We start from the raw sequence: 15,817 nt of genomic DNA on the forward strand, positions 1-15,817 counted from the left end.
AGGCTGAATATAAATACCAAATTATTACACTAGTTTTGAACAGATTGTTTGACAATACACATTCGTAATTATCGGTTAAAGAGATTCTGTTTTTGTAGAAATCACGCTGGCCAAGCGAGTGGATAGGACGCTGGACTGTTAAATGCCATGCGAATCGGTGGAGTAGGTTCAAAACTTGCCACTTGATACTTGGTGTTTTTAAAAGGTCTATATGCATGTACATGTATATTTCCACTTCATAAATTGTTTGTTTGGTCATATTAGCAACATTTCTAATACTCAAAGTACGTTTGGATAATAAAACATTACAAAACGAAGGTTATTCATCATAAAAACACAATTTATAATGATTGGATTAAGTCTTGCGAATAAAACTAATGAATCTGAAAAGGGTATTACAATACAAAGGACTGTATCTGTATTCCTTCTTTTGCAGCCTTTACCGATGAAAGTCAGGTAGTGGTCATAGTTGCTGTTGTCGTGTCCCTTCTTATCGTAGCCGCGGTTATTGGAGCGTTACTCGTTTACTTTCTGGTATTGAAGAAGCGGAAACCTAAAACAGCACCCGTTGCTGCAAGTCCATCATCGCCAAGTAAGGATCTTTGTTATTTTGTCACTTAAAATATTCACTCCGAAATATCGCAACGAATACACACTCAACTCGATATATTAAAGCTATTTTTCCAACTTCCATTAAACCTTCTTCAGACGAAACATGATACCCCGGTAAGACCCATAGCTAGACTATTTAGAGAGTAGGTGCTATTTTAGGCAAATGTCGACCTTCATTAAGAAAAAAAAATCGATCCAAATATTGTGGTGTTTTTCCAATATTTGTTCCAAAAGGGTGGCGTGGCAGCTAAAATATTCACATTGTCTAAGATGTCCCACACAAGAACAGTTTGACTGCCATATAAAATATGATATTAAAGGGACATTCCTGAGTTTGCTGCAATTTTTAAGATATTATCGACTAACAGAGACTTTTGAACGATTGTAATTACATATCAAATATAATTTTCTGCATAAAATATTAGTAGCTGTATATTGAAGGTGTTTCTGATCGTTCTAATATTTGTACTAGGTTAAATTTCATTGTATTTCCTAAATAAATAAAAAATCATACGTACGAAATTATTTGAAGACAAAATCCAGTTTGGGTTCTTATAAATATTAAGACGACCAGAAACACATTGAATATACAGACACTGATATTCTAAACAAGAAAATATATGTAATATGCAAGTTTAATCGTAGAAATATTTTATTAGTCGGAAAAATCTTACAATGCATCAAATTCAGGAATGTCCCTTTAAACAATTATTTGTAATAATTGCTTAAATTACATAAAGGCACGTTGAAATTGGGTTACTTAAATATTACAGAGGTCAACCTGTGTGTAATCATCAAAGTAAGCTTTCAAAAAGCATATATTAGAATTTTATAGTATTATTTATGAGGAACTATTTCCTAAACCGGACTATATCAAGCTGCTACAAGTAAACACACGACTGATGGCGGTGTGTTGCCTTAATGGATCTATATGGGTTTGCTGTTTCGACCAGTGATCTACGGCATGAGCTTTGTCTGCTATATGTGCTACGTATGACTGTTTCGACCAGTGATCTACGGCATGAGCTTTGTCTGCTACATGTGCTACGTATGACTGTTTCGACCAGTGATCTACGGCATGAGCTTTGTCTGCTACATGTGCTACGTATGACTGTTTCGACCAGTGATCTACGGCATGAGCTTTGTCTGCTACATGTGCTACGTATGACTGTTTCGACCAGTGATCTACGGCATGAGCTTTGTCTGCTACATGTGCTACGTATGACTGTTTCGACCAGTGATCTACGGCATGAGCTTTGTCTGCTACATGTGCTACGTATGACTGTTTCGACCAGTGATCTACGGCATGAGCTTTGTCTGCTACATGTGCTACGTATGACTGTTTCGACCAGTGATCTACGGCATGAGCTTTGTCTGCTACATGTGCTACGTATGACTGTTTCGACCAGTGATCTACGGCATGAGCTTTGTCTGCTACATGTGCTACGTATGACTGTTTCGACCAGTGATCTACGGCATGAGCTTTGTCTGCTACATGTGCTACGTATGACTGTTTCGACCAGTGATCTACGGCATGAGCTTTGTCTGCTACATGTGCTACGTATGACTGTTTCGACCAGTGATCTACGGCATGAGCTTTGTCTGCTACATGTGCTACGTATGACTGTTTCGACCAGTGATCTACGGCATGAGCTTTGTCTGCTACATGTGCTACGTATGACTGTTTCGACCAGTGATCTACGGCATGAGCTTTGTCTGCTACATGTGCTACGTATGACTGTTTCGACCAGTGATCTACGGCATGAGCTTTGTCTGCTACATGTGCTACTATTGTTTCAGTGATCTACGGCATGAGCTTTGTCTGCTACATGTGCTACGTATGACTGTTTCGACCAGTGATCTACGGCATGAGCTTTGTCTGCTACATGTGCTACGTATGACTGTTTCGACCAGTGATCTACGGCATGAGCTTTGTCTGCTATATGTGCTACATATGACTGGCATTTGGTACGACGGGGGAGGGGCGTGCGGGACGTAGCTCATCGGTATCGTGTTCGCCTGATGCGCGGTCGGTCTAGGATCGATCCCAATTGGTCTAGCCAGTGCACTAAAAGAAAGAAAGAAAGGAAATGTTTTATTTAACGACGCACTCAACACATTTTATTTACGGTTATATGGCGTCGGAAAGAAAGAAATGTTTTATTTAACGACGACTCTCAACACATTTTAACTACGGTTATATGGCGTCAGACATATGGTTAAGGACCACACAGATATTTAGAGAGGAAACCCACTGTCGCAACTTCATGGGCTACTCTTTCCGATTAGCAGCAAGGGATCTTTTATATGCACCATCCCACAGACAGGATAGCACATACCACGGCCTTTGATATACCAGTCGTGGTGCACTGGCTGTGACGAGAAATAGCCCAATGGGCCCACCGACGGGAATCGATCCCAGACCGACCGCACATTGAGCGAGCGCTGTACCACTAGGCTACGTCCCGCCCCTATACGGCGTCGGATGCCAGTACACTATGATTGGTATATCAAAGGCCGCGGTATATGCTATTCTATCTGCGGGATGGTGTATATAAAAGATCCTTTGCTACTAATGGAAATATGTACAGGGTTTCTTCTTTAAGACTATATGTTAAAAAAAATTGACATCCAATAGCCGATAAGTAATAAATCAATGAGCTCTAGAGGTGTCGTTAAACAAAACAAACTTTCAACTTTTGTTACCAAGGTAGCACATTTTGAGTCCTCATTAAATTTGCAATATTATATTTAGAATGAGTCCATTATGATAGAGGTTTATACTGCAGTTGGCTTGCCATAGTTCTGTTTCATGTTCGTAAACAGGTAATATTTTTAACAGCACTTACTCGGTGTCGTATTCAGGGCATACTTTTAAATAATGTTCTGTCTGAATATTCGAATACTCGCTCGTTAGATTTCTATTCGAAATATTGGAATAGTATTTTCAAGTATTCAAATATCTGGGAATTTTAGATCGAAAGTGAAAGTTACTCTAAATGAGATGGATACTGCGGTTTCTTTGAAATCTAAAATCGGCTCTGCACGCTGCTTGCCACATGCATTCAGTGCGGAACAAAGCATCTCTCGATGTTCATAATATTAGGAGTATTAGTATTTGACGTCATGCGGGTGACTAAAATTCATAAAACATATTTTCGATAACACGGGAATGGGCTACATCTATATAATTAATATATCAATTTCAACTCCTATAAACAACAATTACAAGAAACATTCTGCGATCAGTTTATACAACAATGCTTGTTCGGATATTACAAACTCTTTCTAGGGGCCAATTTTATACATTATTCAAAACGGAATTTAACTTCAAAATGTTTGACGAGATTATCGTACCAAAATAGATACTGGATAACTAAATTGCGAGCGTCAAATTCGAGATTAGCGCTCGAAACAGGTAGATGATTTAACATTCCTAAAGAATACGTTCGGTGAATGTGCTCATCGGGGTATGTAATTCTCATATTGGAGATGAATACCATGATTATTATTATATGTTCATTGTAAAAAATCTAAATATTGAAAACATTAGAAGAAAACTATATTTTGTAATATTATAGAACTAATCCTTTTGTTTTTAAAATGAAAGGTGTGCTGTCTTTTTGTAATGCACGATTATAAAAAAAACGGGGGGGGGGGGTTGTGGGGTGTTTAAATATCTAGTCTTGTGAACCTGTGAATTGATGTTTATGCGCATCTGTTAGCTATTTTGATTACGTACTCGATGTTCTATGTTATCTATAGTTATTCAATGTCAAGTTAAATTCCGTTTTGAATAATATATAACATTGGCCGCTAGAAGAGTTTGTGTGCGACCGTGTACTACTGTTTGTATTACTCACTTTGATTTTCTTCATGATATATATCTGTTTTTCGTACGTACAAAATAAGTGGACGGTACAATCTGGTTTGCGCTACTACAAACATTAGAGCGACCTTGTTTATACAGCCACTGATATTCGACACAGGAAAATATCTTTAACATGTAATTTCAGTCATTGAAAAGGATCCGTTAGTCGTAAACATGTTACACTGGCAGCCGACTCGGTATGTGGTCTCGTTAGTCGTAAACATGTTACACTGGCAGCCGACTCGGGATGTGGTCTCGTTAGTCGTAAACATGTTACACTGGCAACCGACTCGGGATGTGGTCTCGTTAGTCGTAAACATGTTACACTGGCAGCCGACTCGGGATATTGGTCTCGTTAGTCGTAAACATGATACACTGGCAGCCGACTCGGGATATGGTCTCGTTAGTCGTAAACATGATACACTGGCAGCCGACTCGGGATATTGGTCTCGTTAGTCGTAAACATGTTACACTGGCAGCCGACTCGGGATGTGGTCTCGTTAGTCGTAAACATGTTACACTGGCAGCCGACTCGGGATATTGGTCTCGTTAGTCGTAAACATGATACACTGGCAGCCGACTCGGGATATGGTCTCGTTAGTCGTAAACATGTTACACTGGCAGCCGACTCGGGATGTGGTCTCGTTAGTCGTAAAGATGTTACACTGGCAGCCGACTCGGGATATGGTCCCTTTAACTATGTATTGTATTGTCCTCCAGTTACATAGTGTCATGTATCCGAGTGGTGTTAAATAAATCTATTCAGTGTGTGTGTGTGTGGGGGGGGGGGGGGGGATACACACACACAAACACACACACAAAACACATTGTTTACTTACAACTTTGAATCTGTTGCTATTTGAAAATTATTTGGGACTACAATTTCCAGTGCTTGTGGCAAATATCCACGTAGTAATGAATGAATGAATGAATGTTTAACGACACCCGAGCACGAAAAATACATCGGCTATTGGGTGTCAAACTATGATAATGCAAATAAATAAAGTGATGATCAACATCAATATAAAAATTCAAGGTTTAAACAAAAACAGTGTAAAGAACTGTGCCAAAAATACAAATACAAATATCACAGAATTTTACGGACACCGAATTTTACTCTAAACTTCAATTTGTGCTGTATTGGCCATTCTCGAAGAGAATGTTACACCCCTGCACCACGGTGAGGTTACAGCACGTGCAGGGGACGTAGTAATGAGATAATGAGCTAATTCCAAATTCTGTAGTTATCTGTTGTTGCTGTTGTGTTGTTGTTTGGGGTTTTTTTTTTGTTTTTTTGGGGGGGGGGGGGGGGGGGGGGGAGGAGGTTTGAGAGGTGTCACCCGATATATATTATATCATATCATATCATATCATATCATATCATATATCATATCTCATTATTACATATATATATATATAACTGAACTGTTGGTAGTAGTTTTATTATTATTATTTTTTTTTTTTTTTAAATGTAATTTTGTTATATATATATATATATATTCCTGAATGAGCGCTTGACGAAGTTCGTTGACGTTAGCGGATGGGTTGGGACGACGCCTCAATCGTCTGTCTAAACTATCCCAGACATGCTCGATGGGGTTGAGATCAGGACTTTTAGCGGGCCAATCATCAATGAAATCGATGTTATTTGTCCTAAGAAAATTTACAGTGTCTCTAGCTGTATGAGAGGTGGCATTATCATGCTGAAAAATCGAGATGTTGGCGTTGTTATGGAACAGAAGAATGACGTGATGAGCGAGAATGTCATCGCGGTAACGTTGAGCATTTAAATTGCCATCAATGACGACTAGTGATCAACGATAACCATGGGCCATGGCTGCCCAGACCATGACACAACCCCCACCCCCGAAACGATCTCGTTCAAGAACACAACAGTCAGCATAGCGTTCATTTCTCCTACAGTAGACGCGCACCCTGCCATCACCACGTTGTAAAGAAAATCTGGATTCATCCGAAAAAAGAACGGTTATCCAGCGTCGCCGTATCCAACGAGTGTGTACACGTGCCCAATTAAGACGATTTAGACGATGACGTTGCGTTAAAACGCATCCGACGTAAGGACGTCGTGCATGTAAACCGTTCTCCCGCAGACGATTACGAACAGTTTGCCCACTGATTCGGTTATTATGAAGCCTAGGTGTGATAGCAGCAGTAGCAGTGGCAGTTTGGAATCGATTGCGCAAATGCGTGTTCATGATATAGCGGTCTTGACCACGCGTTGTAACACGCGGACGTCCACGACGTGGCAAGTCGTTGGTGCTTTCTGTCGTTCGAAATCTTACGCGAAGATTTCGTATCGCTCGACTAGAACTCCCAACATGCCTTGCAACGTCTTCTGTCGACATGCCAGCATCAAGCATGCCAGTATCAAGCATGCCAATCGCCCGTTCGCGTAAATTATTGGGTATTCTTGGCATACTAAAAATGCTACAATGTAAAAAACGTTAATTTTTTTACAAATTTTGAAGCGTTTTCGTTCACTTGACAACAATGTCAGTAAGACAAGTAAAACAAATTGACCGAATACTACACGGGACATGTCGAACCATGCATGTACGTGCAAATTGAATTTCACGTTGTCGACGATTAACAGTGCAAAAATAATCGATAAAATTCATGAATCCTGATAATACAGCTCAAGGCTAATACTACCTATATAATTTCATTACACAATGAATTCTTTAACACAACAAATACTATATGTACAAATCGGAAGTTTCTTTTTTTGTTCAGTATATATATATATATATATATATATATATATATATATATATATATATATATATATATATGTGTGTGTGTGTGTGTGTGTGTGTGTGTGTGTGTGTGTGTGTGTGTGATGATATAAACATTAATCTAATTGACACAGTTGTTCAGTATATTCTACTATATTTATGTTTCAGCAAATAAACCAGTAAGCCCTGGCGACGTGGAAACAACCAATGCTGTTACAGAGACCACTCCATCGCCAGCAGCAGCTACTAATGGCCACGTGATGCCCTTAAAAGATGAGAACACACTTTTATAAATGACATTTGGGGGAATACAAATAAAATACGTGTACTCCCGTAAATATGAGTAGAAACATAAGAGCTGAACAGTATAATTTGAACTGTTAATCCTGTACACCACTTACTTAGACGTTGTACTATGTATACGGTAATTCATCGAGTTTTATACCAAACAGTCCCAGACTGTGCTGTCCTCTGGTACTGATGTAACACATTTATTTTCAAACTTTCTCAGAACCACAGATTGAACTGTGTAATGTTTGTTTCACTGGTTAACAGAGTGGGTGTATAACACACTAAGAACTTCAAAAGGTTATGGGTGAAAACAGTCCTGGCCTGCTTGCTCTCGACGATAATGGCTGCTGCATACTTGTCTAGGAAACAGGGTCTCGGTCAACTCACAAGAGATTGTGTATTTATTTATTTTAATTATTTATTTATTTATAATTTATATATATATTTTCTTTTTATCGGCACATGCAAATAAAAATAATTATATAATATACTAGTGGAAAATGTTCCTATGCGTTATTAAAACCTCGCTGATACATTTTATTTTTTGTTGATACATTAACAGACAATCCATGTCCACAAAATTGCAGATAGGCCCTAAACACATTTCATGGTGATTATGATGGCTAAATGTACGTTAAAAATTCAATATCATGTTTGGCCACCATTTGCTTCGACACATTCGCAGCAACGGAAACCTTTGAAAGTTGGGGAAAAAATGTATGAATGTCTTTCCCTATCTTGCCCAACATTGGACTCAACTCGTCACAGCTATCTAAATTAAACCTGGTCCGAGTTCAGCTCGACCGACCAGAAAAACGTCCGATAGACTAGTTTATGCACTTAACGGTAAACGAAATGTCCACGCCAGGAACCAATCTAATAGTTCAAACGTTCGCTGGCTGAACTTGGGTGTTGGATTCAGCTGTAAAAAGCAACCTGCAATAGCACAGTCCTTTCTGCTGAACCAGACGGACTGCCTGCACCATAGTTGGCTTGTTCCGAGGTGATATTCTAACAACAGTATGGCAGTACTGCTGAACGCCGCGGCCGTACTGTATTAGCGTAACTAGTTGCGGACATATCTTCCTCTGACTGACCTTAACCCAGGGTGTTTCGGAATGTTCGGGATGTCAGACCTGCCGTTTGAAAGCCATTTCGTACGTAGCCTGTGGCATGGACGGCGTACTGACGTGGGCATCCTCGACCTGAACGATGTCTAGTACTCCAACACTGTTGACAGTCTCCACACACGCTGTATGATGTTCTAGGGAACATGAAAACGTCCAGCAAAAGCGCCGTACCCCCATTCCAACCACTGACATGCGCACAGCTCGAAAACGTTCATTTTGAGAGAGGCCTGACATGACATTAATAACGTTTAGCTACAAACAAACGTGTTTTGTTTTGTTTTGCTTTTCTTTTCTATTTTACTGTTTGTGTATTGTAATTTTGTATTGTGGGTTTTTTGGGGTTTTTTGTGTGTTTTTCGATGTTGTTTTGTTTTGAGTAGTGAGAGTAGACATCTAACAAAATATCGACAAATAGCAGTACACGATCCGAATTGCGAGTAAGCTCATTTCTGCATAACATAGCATGAACAAAGTAAAGTAAAGTTTGTTTTATTTAACGACGCCACTAGAGCACATTGATTTTTTCTTATCATCGGCTATTGGACGTCAAACATATGGTCATTCTGACACTGTTTTTTTTTTTAGGAAACCCGCTGTCGCCACATAGGCTACTCTTTTTACGACAGGCAGCAAGGGATCTTTTATTTGCGCTTCCCACAGGCAGGATAGCACAAACCATGGCCTTTGTTGAACCAGTTATGGATCACTGGTCGGTGCAAGTGGTTTACACCTACCCATTGAGCCTTGCGGAGCACTCACTCAGGGTTTGGAGTCGGTATCTGGATTAAAAATCCCATGCCTCGACTGGGATCCGAACCCAGTACCTACCAGCCTGTAGACCGATGGCCTGCCACGACGCCACCGAGGCCGGTAGCATGAACAATACGTGTAACCGACAGAACATCCATCGGATACCAAAAGGCGTGTCTACACGATCATTTCCACGACCAGATTTCAAGTAACCGCAATTTTGTACAAACGTATATACAGAATAGGAACTTTTTGTACAAAATTGTATTTACTTAATACATGTATATATTTGTGTGTGTGTATCTATCTATTTATCTATCTATCTATATATATCTATATATATATATTCGACATATGTATATATATACATTTCTTATACAGCTTTTGCACTGTGCTAGACAAACCTGTCTGACCCGAGGACTAGATAAATCTGTCTGACCCGAGGGCTAGACGATTTCTACATACGCGTGACGTCATAACTCATGCTTTACAACGATTAACGTCATAACTCATGGTTTTCAGAATTCTGTTTGCCATTTCATGTTTTTTCATTGTTTTAAAAATATTTAAACAAATTAATATTTTCAACTTTTATATTTACATTTGTTGTTACATTTTTATGTCGTTGCATGAGGTGGACTATATTTTCCTCGCGTATGATTAAATGAGTGTGTAGGTAAAATGCTTACGAATCGTTCTACAATAAAAACAAAATAATAACAAACCTCGTCGCTTACGTTTTGTTACTTTAAAGCCGCATGCCCTAGTTCCATCCAGCGAAAATAAATTATAATTTGGTTAATCTACAAACCTGTAACACACTTAGATCACGTTTTTATCAAATGGAGTGAAAAAGCAGGTTTTATATCGATAAATACCATGGGAATCCCCATGTCCCAATTGCTTGAAATAATTTTGAAAGTTAGTATTCTGAAGTCACCGGTAGATGTCGCTCGAAGCACAACAAGGCCTCAGACTTGGGGTGCGTTCCTTTCACCTCTCCTGGACATGTTCCAACTGTTCTGTCCTGGTTGTATCCCCTCTCCAGATATCGGTTTTAAGGGTTTGTAACGTTTTGTATTGAGATACTTACTTGTCTGAACTTTAATGTTACTGAAAATGTTCACGAACTGTGAAGAAAAATCTCACAAATGAACAACAAGCAAACGACAACAAATCGGATGTTGATTGCGCGAACCATGCACGAGAAAATAAACCGAACCAAAATGATAACGGTCACGTGGTATACCAACGTCTGTGACGTTTACACAGGAAGATTCCCTCTAAAAATAGATTGGACCTCGCTTGCTTAACGGTTTTTTCTCGAGTGCGCGCGGCATTTTAAGAAAGAAAAAAGAATGCATTTCGTGGTTTTACAAACATCAGGATTACCAGGATTACCAAAAAGCACTTCAGGTGAATGGAAATGTGTATTCTAAATAATAAAATGTAAGTAAAGTGCAATTTTATTTGTGAAAAAAATAGGTTTAATAGCGAAAAACAACGCCGTAATGGTTAACAACTAGCCGTAACTAGGACGTGTCCCTTTAATTAAATGGGCAAGAAAAATAATCAATCACCGTTGTGAGGTATAGATAAGGCAATTCCAACACTCGGGATAAAATGTTTTTGTAAGGGCCTCGGTAAACCTCGGCCCTCACAAAAAACATTTTGTTCCTTGGGTTGGAATTGCCTTATCTATACCTCACAACGGTGATAGATTCTATTAATGCACACACACACACACACACACACACACACACACACACACACACACACACACACACAGAGAGAGAGAGAGAGAGAGAGAGAGAGAGAGAGGTGGGGTGGGGGGGGGAGATACATACCAACTAGCACGAGTTAATATACATTATATCAATTTCATAAAATTAATAGTTCGGGTGATTTTCTACACTTAATATGTATGCGTGTTAACAAATATGTCTGAGAGACAAGCGAGGTTTAAGCCATCTGACTTATGGCTAGTAAGAGCTGGGTTTGTGTTCCACCTGAGGCAATGAGGCAGTGTTTATTCCAGTACTGGCTTCAACCCAGAGTGCTCATTAGTCAGGTGTAAGGCCACACACACCGAGTTTCACCCACTTCACGGGTGTCATTATGGGTGTGTCTCCCCCACATGGGGGATGATTACCCGGCAGGCACTGTAGATTCCGTATACCCCCAATTTCACAAAACATCGTAAGCCTAGTTTTGCACGTAAACGTAAATCTACGACTAAAACACAATTCTTATTACTATTATAGTACAACAAATAGAGTTATAAGTACATATATTTCATTTTCTTTGGTCAATAAAATGCTCCATCTCCCGTAATGATGTAATTTTCTGTGTGAAATAGATGCTAAACACGTTTAAACGTACGACCGGTATAACTGCTAGTCGCAGACGTAAACTTACGATTTTTGGTGAAATTGGCTCCAGGCTCGGCAAATACCTGTTAGGGAGTTCAACTGACAGCAACCGTAGAGCTTGGCTCAGGCAAATACTGCGGCTTCATAATTTATCTCACTATGATTAGTATAGGTGTACGGGCTCCCAGTTTTGTAGGGGGGCAGGCTGGTTTTTGCCCGAATTAAACGAAAATGCCCGAATCTGGATAACAATAATTACTCACATTATCATTACTACCAAACAGCTATATAGAATTGCAAATGTATCACTGCGCATTATACAGGGGGGGGGGGGGGGGGGGGGGAGAGTGCCCCAATCTCGTACGCTTATGGTGATAATGTAATTATGTTTGTGATGTCCTATTATGAGGGTATCTGCCTTTGTGCTACATATTTTGGCGTCTTTAAAGAAACATATACAATGTGTGTACGCGTGCGTGCGTGCGTGTGTGTGCGTGTGTGTGTGTGTGTGTGTGTTAATAGTTTCACCCACTAACGGGTGTGATTACCAGCCAGGTGTGTCTCCGGAGTGTTAAACCCAGATGGGGGATGATTTAAATGAATATCATCATCGCATAAATCTGTATGTTGCTAGAGTACATTTCTCGGGATCTCTTGGTAGACAGTTATTAGATTTTCAGTAATATCTACCGCATTCTTGGTCAGAGAAATTACACTTAATGTTCACACATGTATGTGCAGACCTGTACGATGCTGCGTTGTTAGATGTCATATATTCAAAGGCAAAAGTTATTGTGACATGGATTGTTTGGAGTAATACATTTGTGAATGGATTTATGGATGTAAACCAGAGAAAATGTGCATGAAACAGCTCAAATAAATGCAACCAATTAGTTGTTGCAGCGATTGCATGCTTTGTGCAAGAAACATGGAATATTCGGGAGAAATGCTGTCCAGTGTTCACCATAAAAGGCCAGACATTCAGTCGCACATTATTGCCACTCTGTTCAGCCTTCAAAAGTCAGAAAAACACCAATAGTGAACTGTTTGATGCAATTTCGTTATGCCACGCCTCAGTGAAAATGACAGATGGCGAGTCATAGGGATGCTTGAATCTGGAACCTCGCAGCGTGACGTCGCATGTCAATTCAACGTCCACAGAAACACCATATGGCACTTATGGCAACGATATCAACGAAACAACCAGGACCGTGTCCGTAGCGTCCGACCACCCGTGACAACCCCTCGCCAAGATACATGGATCCAAACCACGCATCTGCGAAACAGGTTCCAGTCAGCAACCCTCACAGCCCGTACCATCCCATTCTCCAGCGTTCAGTGGCCTCAATAAGACGACGGTGCCAGGCCTGTATCAATGCTTAAGGTGGACACACTCGCTATTGACTGCGTGGACTTCTCTAGTGATATGGCTCATTTGCATATGGCAGGTGCGCCCTTTTCATGGACTATTGCTCGTTTCCATACCTTCGGACATTTCTCTTTCCATGTTATAACGTTTCATACATGGCAGTCAAAACTTATCATCAATTATGTTTGTCTTTTGTGTGTCACAATAACTTTTGTTTTTTAGTATATATAAAATCTGCGTAATCTCTGCCGACCAAGGAGAGGGCCTCGTAAGTTGGATAACGTGTGCCCAGTCCTTTTGTAGATACGTGTATATATATATATATTGTATGCAATAAAATATGTTTTCAATTAAAAACCAAATGGTAGTCAAAGATTCCCGCTCTAATACAAGAACAATCCTATGTTTGACGTTAAATACCTGTACATTGACATGGGTTAAATAAATCCAGTCTCACTTCTTGTTTTGCTTTTCTTCCTTCTACACAAAACATCTTTAGTACCACAATTCAGTATCCTACATGTATCTATTCGATCAGTTTTGTTGTCGCATCTAATACCGTTCCTCTTACTTTATATTAGGATTATTAATACATTTGTAATTTTCCAGGTCTGTTTGTAGGTCAGTTACAAAATTCTTTCTCAAAATATATTTTATAGAATAGTTCTAAATAAAAGTATGCTGAATATTCATTAGGGCCTTAAATGTTAACTGTTATTAAAACAGGTATATTTGTTAATATACTTTGCCTGATATTGCATGGCCACATTGTATTTATAACACCTAAACCGACTAACTTTATTTGTTAAATAAAATTAATAGGCATGAAATATTACAGCCATGTATAAATTAATTTTCACAGAATAACAATAATAATAATGTGTGTGTGTGTGTGTGTGTGTGTGTGTGCGCGCGCGCGTTTCCTTAATGATGCCATCAGTTATGATGTTTTTGAATGTCCAACTAATTTAATATTGCAGTGATTGCAAATATAGTTTTATAACTGGTTTGTGTTTAAAATATCTCTTGGTAGCGAATATATATATTGTAGAATAGAGAAGAGTGATGTTTATGGCTTTGAAACTAAGCATAAATATTTGTCTTGAGCAATGCCTAAAAGTCGTCTGTTGTGAAATGTCTTAACAGTTTTGATTTGAATATTTGTTTAGTTATTAATTTATATTTCCAAAAATGTTACTTATTTGCTCTATTACTGAATAAACTATTATACTATCCTGATTCTGTTTCTAATTATTATTCCTCTCTTTTCATTGCGGACGATTCCTCGGAAACTACTCAGTCACGACGCCTCAGAGTTTATAATCCGTTCCACAGGGAACGACTTTCTTGATACTATGGAATTTACAAAAATAGTATATTTCCAAAAAAAACCTTTGCTTTTCTTCTTATGTCTTCCTAACTGAAATTATTTACACAAAACATGTTTATAGAATGATGGGATGTACTATAGAAGGTGGTGACTGGTGAACAGAAGATGCGCAGCAAATTAAGGAAAATTTTAAAACATGGCTGTCATAGACTCTTTTGGGGGTAAATCGAACTTATTTAAGCTTATTCACGTGTATGGCAGCCGTTAATATTTTTAAAATCATATACTATTAATATATCAACAGGAAATTATTTTGTTGACAAATAGTGCCCGTTTTGGATGTATCTATGTTTTTCTATTTCGAAATCAATAAACCAAACTTATCAAAACCTGCAACAAATACAATGTATGGTAATGTATGGAAGGACTTTCGAATTCACTAAAGATTTTTGAGGTGACAAATAATCAGAAGCAAACAAACATGGCTGCTTCAGTCGATTTAAAAAAGAAAATAAAAACAAAAAAAAAAATCCCGCAAGAAAGAAGGAACAACATCTGGAATTTAACAAAGTGTTTTTGATATGGTGAGTTACTTTTTCCCCTTTATGATATGTTAATGATAGTTCTTTTCTCATCGACCAACAGGTCGTTAGAGACTAAAATTGTAGTCTAGGTGATAGCTATATAACTTCTGTAATGTGCTGGATTCAAAGATTTAAGTTTTGAGGGCATACATTTATGCCTTCATCATTCGGCTGTATTTAAAAAATATATTTTCGTATTTTATCTACGTAATGTCCAAGCACGTTGTACTGGGCACACCTCGTCTATCTTGGCTTTCAAAGAAAAGAACATCAGGCGTCAGTTCAATATTCTTTGTCAAGGTAGGACCTGTTGCACATAATTTTATTTATAGTAAAATGTATCAAAGTACAATAAATTGCATCAGTCCAAGCTGAACGAATTGAAAACAAAATTCGAAATTAGGAAGCCCCATAAAATGATATTAAATCACTGAATGGATGTTATGGTCTACATGTGTAATAACAAAGAGTTACATTCTAAGAAGTCAAAGTCAAATCGCCTAAGCTTGTGATCAATGTTATGATAAAAAATATTTCTGTATTTTCCCCAGCCCCTGTAGAGAATAAATAGCCATGTCCTATGGTAAAATGTATCAAAAACTATTTCAGTGTTAAGTTTCGTATTAATAGGAGCAATAGGGGTTTTTTAATGGCAAAATACGTTCTTATGAAAACAAAGCAAAAAAACCCCCCAACTAAAAACCGACTAAAATAGTCGTTATACATGTACCTCTGTTGTGAGGAACGGGAGA

General features: G+C 38.6%; 1 protein-coding gene across 1 annotated transcript in view; it reads left to right on the plus strand.

Annotated features, from left to right (window-relative positions):
* The window catches only part of LOC121376083, a 37,694-nt gene extending 28,450 nt beyond the window's left edge, over positions 1-9,244 (plus strand). The window contains exons 9-10 of the mRNA XM_041503861.1: positions 437-592; positions 7,408-9,244. Of these exons, the coding sequence (XP_041359795.1) occupies positions 437-592; positions 7,408-7,532 (281 nt within the window). The 3' untranslated portion in view covers positions 7,533-9,244. The remainder of the gene's footprint in view (positions 1-436; positions 593-7,407) is intronic.
* The last annotated feature ends 6,573 nt before the right edge of the window (positions 9,245-15,817 follow it).

This window comes from Gigantopelta aegis, chromosome 6 (assembly GCF_016097555.1).
Source record: "Gigantopelta aegis isolate Gae_Host chromosome 6, Gae_host_genome, whole genome shotgun sequence".
Taxonomy (NCBI): domain Eukaryota; kingdom Metazoa; phylum Mollusca; class Gastropoda; order Neomphalida; family Peltospiridae; genus Gigantopelta; species Gigantopelta aegis.